The sequence below is a fragment of the Cynara cardunculus genome (genome assembly GCF_001531365.2).
Source record: "Cynara cardunculus var. scolymus isolate 2C chromosome LG 12, CcrdV1, whole genome shotgun sequence".
Lineage (NCBI taxonomy): Eukaryota > Viridiplantae > Streptophyta > Magnoliopsida > Asterales > Asteraceae > Cynara > Cynara cardunculus.
This window is the reverse complement of record NC_037539.1, coordinates 12447875-12459502: the sequence shown is the minus strand read 5'-3', so window position 1 is coordinate 12459502 and position 11628 is coordinate 12447875. Positions and strand designations below refer to the sequence as shown.

Below are 11628 nucleotides of genomic sequence, written 5' to 3'. Positions count from 1 at the left end.
TTTGCATCATATAGAGCAAGACCAACCAGAGCTCCTCTGGTTCTTAAGAACCATAGCCCTTGTGGACTCACAACTCAAAAGCAAGGCCAACCAAAGGCCCTTTGGTCAACCATAGCATCTGGTTTGTCTATCTAGAGCCTCTAGGTCAAAAAAAATGTTAAATGCTTAAAGAATTTGAGTTTCAGTTACAACCAGAGACCCTCTGGTTAAACATGAAGATCAACCAAAGCCCCTCTGGTTCCTTTATGATGGATTGGAATATTTTTCCAAGATTCAAATAAACAACCAGAAGCGAAGACATATAGAATCCAGACCAACCAAAGGGGCTCTGGCTTACAAGACTAAGTCTAAGTCTTAAAGACTTATGTTCAAAGTCTAGATAAGTTTATTACAAGACTTGTACTCTTGAAATTACTCTGAAGTAAAACTCTTCAGACTTCAGAGCTTTGTATAGACAAGCTAGAAGCTATGCATGCACTATGCAGAGGCTCTGCATGGTGTCTGTTTGGAAAAGAAGACTATAGAGTTCCGGTGAGCTAACTCTGAAGAATGACTATTCAGACTTGTACTATGGAAATAACTCTAAAATAAAACTCTGAATAATGACTCTTCAGACTTGTACTCTTGAAATAACTCTGAAGTATAAAACCAATTCCATTAAATCAGAGTTCTGACTTCTAAGTCTGGAAAAAAAGAGTTCAAAGTTCAGACTTCGGAGTTCCGATGAGCTAAGTCTGAAAAATAAGACTTCAGAATTCGGGTGAGCTAACTCTGAAGAATGACTTTTCAGACTTGTACTCTTCAGAATTGTAGAAGACTTCAGAGTTCAGACTTCTAAGGGGCTGTTTGTTTACCACTTATTGATTCCATTCAGATGTATTTGTCTGAATCAGTCAGACAATGGGTTGTTTGGCTTGCATTTTAAAACATCTGAATGGTTCAATAAGGTCTGATTCGCTCCATCACCACTCCATCCTCTATCTGATTCAGACTTCACTTTTTTYCAATGTTACCCTCCTTCAAACGACAACTTCATACTTCTCCTCACTACTCTTGATTCTCACCATCAGACACTCAAGAAATGCTCCTCAAAAACCCTTAGATTCTCACCATCAAACACTCAAGAAATGCTCCTTAAAAACCCTTGATTCTCACCATCAAAAACTCAAGAAATGCTCCTCAAGAACCCTTGATTCTCACCATTGATCTTTTCTATTTCTTCACATTCAACTTGGCAACAGGTTGCATTTGATTCTGCAACAGACGGGGACGAGGGAACCATCAAAATTGAAAGAGGTAAGACCATTTTTTCAGATACAAACCCTATTTCGATTTATGTTTTGCTTTACATCGATTCCGATTTATGTATCGGTGCTCCCTGTCAAATACTTTAAATATTTACAAACTTCAAAAAAATTGTATTAGCAATTTAGCATCGATTTCTTGAAAAATGGGTTTGTATTAGCATCGATTTCTTGGAACAATGGACAGCATAGGAATGCATAAGACAAACCCAGATCAATTAGAAGCTTGTTTTGCATTTGGAACAATGGATTGGATTTGGGATGGGTTTTGTTTTGAAATCGATTTGGATTGGATTTGTTTGAAATTGATATATTAAGTTCTAGTGAGTTGTAGATTTGACTTAGTACAATGAGCAAGGCTTGAGAAACAAATTTCTCTGTTTTGGTGAGTTCTTTTGCACCCATCAAACTGTACAAATTTCTCTATTTTGGCTTTTATGTTTTATGGTTAAAGAGGTCCGATTCCATTAGAACTAATATTGATTTCAATGATGGAGAATAAGCTTGGTAGACTTTCTGGGTGAAGCAAACACTTGTTAGCTACAAGCCTACAACTGTTAGCAGGGTTAAGAAATTTTTATTTGAGGCCATGTGGGTGTTCCTTTTACCAAACTTTATTACTGGAAATGTAAAACTAAGAATGGGGTTATAGTTATGAGTGTTGTATGGTGACATGGCAAAAACCTACCTAAATATAAACATATCTCCTTGGCCTTGGGAAACATAAGATAATCCTTCTTGGCAGTGGACTTCCTATCTACCAAGTTTTCTTTTCAACACACCCGGCCACAGATCTGGAGGAACACATGTGCACAGCAAAAATCAACATCTTTTTTTTTTATGTATAATCTGGTTTATTGTACACAATATGTATACTCTTTTTTGATGATAGAATGCTTTGAATAGGGAATTATAAGAGATTTTTTCCTATGTTTTTCAATCGTGTCATGTTTGTTTGGATTGATATACTATTATGTATTGGCTTGRACCATTAATTATTTTCTATTTTTCATTTAGAAATTTCCTTCAGAACTGTTGTCAAACGTTAATTTTCATTAAACACAAGACTGGGGGTAAAATGGTAATTTTATGTCATTAGGACTAGGGGTGCTAAAAAACCCGATGAACCCGACCAACCCAACCCGAATTTAAAAAAAAAAACCCAACCCGAGGTAACCCGATGTATGATCGATAAAAAAATTAGCCAACCCGACCTTATTGGGTTGGAATCGGGTTAGACCCAAAAAAACCCGACCAATCCGACAACCCGATGAACCCGACCTTAACTTTAGCTTTGAATTGTAGATGACAATCATGACATGACCAACCTCAACGTCAAGAAAGCGAAAGCATCGGGGTTGGTAACGTCTAAAACTATTGTTGTTGATTGATGTATTATCATTTGGTTTAAACATTTTTATTGTAATATCTAAATATTTGATGAACTTGCATATTATCTTGAATGGTCGGTCGTATTTCAAAGGAAAGTTTTCTTTATTTTTATGTGATTTTACATTGTTTAAACACAAACCGATCAACCCGAACGGGTTGGGTTGGGTTGAAAATTTTCAAACCGCCAACATTGGGTTGGGTTGTTAAAACGACTCCAAACCGATCAACCCGGGACGTGAGCACCCCTAATTCAGACTGTTAATTCAGAACGGTTTTCAAACAACTTTTTTCTATCTAACACTAAATCATACAGAGTCTCTTAATCATTCTGACCACTTAATCATCCTGCACTAAACCATTCAGTAACTGCCAAACAGCCCTTAAGTCTGAAAAAGAAGATTTCAGAGTTCAGACTCCAAAGTTTGGGTGAGTTATGTTTGAAAAAGCAAACTTCAGAGTTCGGGTGAGCTAACTCTGAATAATGACTTTTCAGACTTGTACTCTTCAGAATTGTAGAAGACTTCAAAGTTCAGACTTCTAAGTCTGAAAAAGAAGATTTCAAAGTTCAGACTCCAGAATTTGGGGGAGTTATGTTTGAAAAAGCAAACTTCAAAGTTCGGGTGAGCTAACTCTGAAGATTGACTTCAGACTTGTTCTCTTGAAATACTCTGAAGTAAAACTTTTCAGTAAATTGAATTTAGAATAAAATGAAGTTAACCCTAGAATAAAGTTGAATTTAAAAATAAAACTATATCAGTAAATTGAGTTTTAACTTAGAAGTAAACACAATATTTTTTGGGAATCAGTTACCACACGAATTAATTAACCAAAGAATAAAATCAATTGCATTCTAAAGTATGATTGATTGAATAAGAGGATCCATGTCAATCAAATGAATACAATTGAATTGTTAATGTAAATTGTGTCTGAATACGTTCAAATGAGTCTAACTGAACTAATAATGTAAATTGTGTCTAGATACATATTTAGACAGGAAATTAAGATAACCGACTCACCAAAAGTTGACACGGGTCACCCAAATTAATTATTTATTAGATGTATAGATATATATATATATATATATATATATATGTGTGTGTGTGTGTATGTAATCCCTTATATTGTAATAAATTGTTGATGAAAGGAGACACATGAAAGAAAAATAATATAATTGGGAAAGATTTTTACATATATAATTTTAAATGAGATTTTAATTAAATCTATAACTTTTAACTAAATTCATGCCCTTTTACTAGGTACAAAATCATTTTTTTATATTTATATAGATTAATAAGTTATGAATTTAATTAAAAACTCATTTAATATCATTTATCAAAACGCTCCAAAGGGAGGTATAATCTAATTTAAAATTAAAAACTTTTGGCAGGTGAACAGTGATGGGCCATGGCAAAGATATCCACAGTTTCTACACACCCACCTTTTTGTTCCTTTTCTTCTTCATTGCGCTTATTACTACCCCCTCCCCAAATGCAATCACACCACTTCCCTTTTTGCTTATTCTTTCAAGAAATCTTTTGGGTGTTTGCCCATTTTGCTCTCTAACAGGATTCATAATCCAAATTTGAACCTTTTTTGTCTTCTGGTATGTCCCTCTCATCAATCTCTCTTTCTGAAACTTTTATTTGCTTCATTACGATTTCAATTACTTGAATGTATTATCCGTTGACTTTAAGTAACCTGACTACTGCAGTACTGCTTGCTAATTTTGTTGCACACTGTTTGGGCTTTTTGTATGTGGGTGTTCATCCAAGATCTTCTGTATACTGACTGTTTTCTGTTGGGGTTTCAGTTTTCTGTGAGTTCTATATTTTGATGACGTTGCAAGTCAACAACATTCGCTGAAATATAGTTACCCTTTTCATCATGATTGCTGAATTCTTGTTTGACTTATTATGATTTCATTTACTATTGCTTTGACTTCAAGTAATTTCAAAATGGGATGCTAAATTTATTGGTTTTTTTATGTGGGTATTCATTCAATTGTTATCTCAAGAATTGATTTGGGGTTTTCCATTTTTTGATGAATCTTGATTAGGATGATGTGGCCTGTCAACAGCATTTACTGAAATAAAGTTTGTCCTTTTATTATTGTTTCATTATTATGATTTCATTTCATGATGGGTTGACTTTGAGTAGTTGTCAAAACTGGATGTTAATTTTTTTGGGTAACTGTGTTTATGCTCACGACTACGAATGGCCTGTGGTAATCATAGATGAACCTCCATGGCCACAAGGGTTTTGGATGTTAATTTTGTATCAAATTGTTGTGGTTTTTGTATGTGGGTGTTCATCCAAAATTTTCTTTACATTTTATCTCAATATTTGCTTTGGGGGTTTCAGTATTTTGACAATCTTTTTCTTCAAATTCACAACATTTGTGAAAATAAAGTTAACCCTTCATTGTTTTTGAGTTTTAGGGTAAGTTGAATGCAGTTGGTTTTGTGATTGCCATTTTTCTCTAGCTTAGAGTCTTTCTACCATGCCTTTAAGTCTTACTTCATTCGTTTCCGGAAAAAGTCAACTTTACGACGTTTTCTCTTCCACGGAAAATCAAGATTTCGAAATGTGATATTCCGACGTTACCCTTCTTTAAAGATACAATAAATGGTAAAAATGTTTGAAAAGCTTGTCTTTAAACATCCATGATGGAAATTGTTGCAATCTTTCTGGGGAGGAGAGGCTATGACTCAAAACAATTGAATATACATGTATATACATATCATGCATAATATATATTTTCTCTCACAGCATAGCGAAGTGTCAGATCAACGATGGGATCTGGCGACTGGTTGAAGAATATAATCAGCTTAAATAAAGCGAGGAAACAAAAATCGAGCAGTATGAAGGTATGCGATTCATCAACATGATCTATATGCGAGTGTTTTCCTTGATCTAATCATGGTGTATGGAATTTATGGTTCGTGTATATGTGTGTGTGTGTGTTCGGAGTTTGAACATAATATCTTTTCTAACACTGCAATATTTACAGGAGTCTGCATTACCGGAAATAAACAGGTTTGTTTTGAAGTCCCGATCTCTAGAGAAACCAACAAATATTGCTAATGCGTATCGTAGGGCTGTTGGTCGGCTTGCTGAAGATACAGCAGCAATACAGATTCAAACTGCATTCAGGGCGTTTAAGGTATATCACGTTTAGCGATTATGGTTACAAAATAGTTTCATCTCTCACAAACAACATTTGAGACTATACTTGGTTTAGTAAAAATCTAAAATACCCTTTTGAAGGAATCTTGTAAGCCAAAATCAGTATCTTAAACATCTGTGATGATCATACAAGAAAGTTGGTCAATTTCACATCAAGAATCAACCTTTATTTCGCTATTTGAACAGGGTCTTGTAATATTCGTCATTTTGTTTTATAAAATGATCTCTGTATCTACTGTATGTACAGATGATCTTGCTGATGTTTGACTTTTATGCTGTAAATTTTTTCAGGCAAGAAAACTTTTCTTCAATTTGAAACGATTAGCAAGATTGCAGATGCTAATGGAAGGCGATTTTGGCAAAAAGCAAACGTCAAATACGTTAAGAAATCTTCAATCATGGAGCAAGATACAAGCCCAGATAAGAACTCGCAGGCTTTCTATGGTGGAAGACTGCGGGATCAAGCAGAAGAAGCTTGAGAATCAATTAAGGCTTGACGCTAAGGCCCATGATCTAGAGGTAATGCAAATTCCGTCTCATAAACATGTCCATTTGATCGAAAAAGCCAAAAGCTTACCACTTTTTCAATAATTTGAGTGAGTAAGCAAAAAAAGATTATGAATTTAGATGCCATTAGTACTTCTGACTTCGAAAAACTCCATTTGACCAAAAAGATAATGTTGTTAGGATAACATTGAGCCTTGATGTATTCAAGTTGACCTAATTTTGGTCAAACTCTATGTTGCAGGTGGAGTGGAGTGGTGGCTCTCATACGATGGTCGAGACTCTTGCACGGATGAAACAACGAGAAGAAGCGACAGTAAAGCGTGAGCGAGCAATGGCATATGCATTCTCTCACCAGGTAAGCTCACATAGCCGTTGGCTTTTGACTTCTTTTATGTATTCCCTCTGTCAATAAATGTCCGTACTCAATTACATGTTGACTTCCCATAAATTTGCAGTGGAGGGCGAATTCGAATACCAATTTACTTCCAAATGATTCCGAAGTTGCTACGTCAAATTGGGGTTGGAGTTGGATGGAGAGATGGATTGCTGCTCGGCCATGGGAAAGCCGAGCTCTCGTTGTGTCAACGCCAAAGAAAGTCAACAACAGTCCATCGAGCAAGAAATCGCCATCAATCAAAAAATCAAACTCGCTGAAAACTTCTCCTAACAGTAAGAAAACACCAAGAAACCGAAGGCTATCATATGGGTCGACCGCTAAAGTCGAAGATGTGAAATCGAAGCTCGAAAAGCAGGCAACAAAGTAGCTCGAATTGGTAAAGATTAGGGAAAAAAAATGGTTGAAATTTTTACATTCTTATGGCGTGGAGTGGTTTGACAGAGCAGTGTTGTTGCCAAGAAATGAAAAATAAGAACACACTCTGGATTTTACGAATATTTTGTTATGAATAATTAAGTTATTTGTAATTTAAATATTTTGTTATGAATAATTAAGTTATTTGTAATTTATGTTGTAAATCAATGTAAAAATCTATTTTGGATTGAAGTTAAGGTGGATATAGTTCTAAATCCTCTAATTTGATACATATATATGATGCAACATATCAAAAAGCTTGATCCACTAATCGATGGAATTGATTCAATTGTCTTTGGGTTGATTTATACGCGTTATTATACTAATAAGTTGTTACCTTTTAAACCAGTTTATTATTTATTTATTCTGATTATATGGCTTAAATAAGGTGATTTTTGATTGCATGGAAAAAATTTAAACAACCCTTTTAATGATTTCCTCATTTTCCCGGATCCTTTTAATGATTTCCACGCAACTCCCTCTGTAACACCCCAAAGACTAAAGCAATAGGTTGCCCTCAACAACTTCATATCCAACGAAAAATCATGGTGAAAGTTATTATTAGAGGCTTATAAAGACTTTACAGATCACATTTTCTATCCATGTAGAACGAATTATTACACCCTTGAGGTTGAATATTGAAGTCACAAGGGGAACACAAAAATCAATATATGCTCATTTGAAGTTGAATCAAAATCATAAACTTGTCAATTCAAAAACCCTTCGTGGGAAACCCCATTGAGTTTGATGCCCTCAAACTCCAATCTTGAGAGGAGTTGATCGAGAAAAAGGATTACAGCTGATCTGTTGAATTTGAAGCCCCCAAACTTTGATGTTGCTTCTGGGGTTTGTGTTTGCCAGAGATGGAACGGTAGAGGGAAGGGAAGGGAAGGGGTTGTTTTTCAATTCGTGTGGATGAACCTTAAACCTATAACCTTTAAAAGATGATTAGGATCTAACAGTTTATCTGAATATTATAGGACTAATGATGTTTTTACCTCGCAACAAAACTTGTAAACTATATTTTTAATAACATGTTAGAAAATAACTTTAAACGGGGAGCTATTTAAAAAAAAAAAACTTAACTTGTTTTATAACATTAACTTTTACAAAAAAGATATGCAAGTCTTTTTACGACAAATTTTAAATAAAACAAAATGCACAAAATAACGATCTACTTTCATAAATTTCTTTATTATAGCATTGTACATCCAGTTTTTCTTATTACAACAATGTACTTTCAAACTACTTTTTATTAGAACATTATACTTTGAAAAATTTACCTATTATAGCATTGGACAACTTTTTGATTTAAATTTACCCATTATACCAAGTTTCCATGTCATCTCATTGTTCATTCCACATGTACTATAGTGATGTGACTTTCTTATTACAATATTGTACTTTCAAAATTATTTTATTATAGCATCTACTACTTCTTATTAAACAATGTACTTTTAATTTTAATATTTATATATTTTATATGTTATTTAATAAATATATTAAATAAATTAAAAAATTCTAAATTATTCATTAATATACCAATATTAATAAAACTAGTAGAATACAACTTATCTCGCTAATATTTTTTTTAAAAATATGTGTTTTTTGAAAAAATAAAATAATTTTTTTCCCTTTTTACCAAAAAAATATTATCTTTTAAAGAATATAGTTATATTTGTTCAAAAACTTTTACTTGACGTATAAATATATTAAGTTAATTAGATTTTTTTAATTATTTATTAATATAACAATATTAAAAAATTGTAGAACACAATTTATTTCATTAATATTTTAAAGAGAACTTTAAGAGATATGTATTTTTTTGAACAAGATAAAATAAGAAGTGTTACCTTTTTTACAAACAAAATGTATCTTGAAAATAATGTAGCATATTTATTTAAGAAATATTTTACTCCAGAATATTTAACTTGCATGCAACTTAATAAGAAAAAGTCAAAAAAATTAAATGTTTTTTTTATATCATAGTAATGAAAAATGAAAATCAATAATAATAATTTGAAATAAGTTTTTATTTTTATTTTAATTAAGTCATCAAAATGATGTGTCATCCGCATCATCTCATTAAAGCCACACAAACAAAAAAAGTTAAGAGGTTAACCGGTTTAAAAGGTAACAGGGAACCCATTGCTATAATGGGTAGATTTTTTTAAGTGTGATGCCTTAATAAAAAATAATTTGAAATTACATTGCTGTAATAAAGAAAAACAAAAGTAAAATRCTATAATAAAAAAAATTATGAAAGTAAGTTGCTATTTTATGCATTTAACTCTTAATAATTAAATATTTAATTGGTTTCAAGATGTCAATTTTTTAACTGAGTATTTTAAAAAAAAATATGAACTGTAAATATACATATTGTTACAATAATTCTAAAACAAATAAAAAGTTGAAAAACATATAAAATAAAGAAAAATAAGTGATGGGATCTAAAATGTAGTATCTCTTTCGTGTCTTATTAATCATGTAAATACTACATCATTAATTTATTTATAATTACACATATATTTGATTTATTTTTGGGTTATTTATAAAAATAACCGGTTTACATAACCCTTTGCCACAAAATAACCACCCGGATCGCCCCCGGGGGCGATCCGTACACAATGGGGGTGATCCCCCTTAAAAGTCTTAAAAAAATTCCTCAAAAGTCGAGATTACTGTTCACCTCGTTGACCGTGTTTGACCTCGCCCCCGGGGCGATCCGTACTGTACCGGGGGTGATCCGGGTAAAAAAAATTGATTTTTTTCTAATACCAATTTCACTATAAATACCAACCTCCTAATTCATAATTTTTCACACATTCCCTTCTATTTCTTTTCTCATATATTTTACTCTCACAACCCTTAACCCATTAAACACAATAAAACATCAAAACCTTTAACCCATTAAAAACAATCAACCATCACAAAACATGAAATCACGTGAAAGTGATAATGTTTGTGTGTATCTTCGAAGTGGCAGTTTATTCCAAGATATAAATGGTGTTTTAGAGTACCTTCCGATAACCTCCCTCACATGTGCAATATGTTTGTCTTCGCCAATAACGTATTCTGGGGTCGTCAAACGTGTGACGAAAAAGTTAAGTTTACGTGGTCCTTTAAATTTATTTTTTAAAACGAATACGTTATATCAGTTTATGGACGACGATGATGTGGTAATCCTCTACAACGCCATTCGTCAAACTATACCAGAAATGTTGACACTATATGTTGTCGACAATGGAGGTTATGAAGGAAATCCATCAAATGCAAACCCGGGAGGTTCAAACACTTTTTACACCGGTGCTGTGAGCACACTCTTGCCCGACGTTAGCGTTGCAAACCCATATGGTCCAAACACACTCTTCCCTACCGGTTGTGCTCCTGGTCTAAATCAGAGCACTTTCTTCCCTAACAGTAGAAGTGGTGAAAACCGAAACACCTTCTTCCCCTACGATGGTGCTGGAAATTCATATCTTGAACATAAAGTTACCGTTGAACCTGACAGTTATTTTGTTCAAGACTTGAACATGCCTCCGATGCAGTCTCCCAACCCGTACCTTATCCGGTCTCTCGAACTGTCAAAACCGTTGTGGGAGGTAGATATGGCAGAAGATGTTTCTGTTGCTGCCGAAATTTTGAACATACCCGAAGACGACGATAATTCCGATTCTGAAAATATCAAGCCGGTAAGGAATAGTTTTTGGGGTATGCCCGACCTACCACCTTGTCCGAACCCAGTTATCAAAAGTAGAAAGGGAAACACTTCCTACCAGCCTACATCTCATGTCAAAGTTCTACAAACCTTTTACTCGAAGGAAGCACTTAAGCTCGCAGTGAGATTAAAGTGCGTTCATGAAAACTTTCAGATGAAAGTAAAAAATCTTCCAAACACCGGTACGAGGTGGTGTGTCACTCAGATTCGGACTGTGATTGGCGTTTGATGGCTGTTTTCATCGATAGTACCAGTATTTTTCAGGTACGCAAGCTCCATGATGAACACACATGTTCAAGGTCCCAAGTGCACCCAAACCACCGTAATGCAAATAAAAAGGTTTTGGGTCATATATTGGCAGACAGTCTAAAGGATTGTAGGAGAGTGTACCGTGGTAAAGAAATCATGGAAGATGTGAACCAACGGTTCAATATTAGCATCTCCTACCACTAAGCATGACGAGTAAAGATGTATGCCTTGCAACTGTTGAGGGGGACCCCGGAATCGTCGTTTAACCTACTCCCGGTTTATTGTCACAATCTAAAGCTAGCAAATCCTGAGACTGTGACAGAGATCGCTCTTGATCCAGTAGGACGATTCGACATGTTTGTCGCACTCGGTTGTTCGGTAATAATTTTGTCATATTTTATAATTATTGTCATAATTTTATGTTCTGAAATTACATTTTTAATCTCGTTCATCTGCAGATT

The 11628-nt window shown here is 34.0% G+C and overlaps 1 protein-coding gene across 1 annotated transcript; it reads left to right on the top strand.

The window, feature by feature from the left end:
* The first annotated feature begins 4176 nt into the window (after positions 1–4176).
* On the top strand, positions 4177–7392 carry LOC112523125 (protein IQ-DOMAIN 1). Its single transcript, XM_025132585.1, has 6 exons — positions 4177–4299; positions 5466–5563; positions 5707–5859; positions 6174–6401; positions 6631–6744; positions 6845–7392. Exons 2-6 carry the CDS (start codon positions 5489–5491, stop codon positions 7151–7153), a joined length of 879 nt encoding a protein of 292 aa, XP_024988353.1. The 5' UTR covers positions 4177–4299; positions 5466–5488; the 3' UTR covers positions 7154–7392.
* The last annotated feature ends 4236 nt before the right edge of the window (positions 7393–11628 follow it).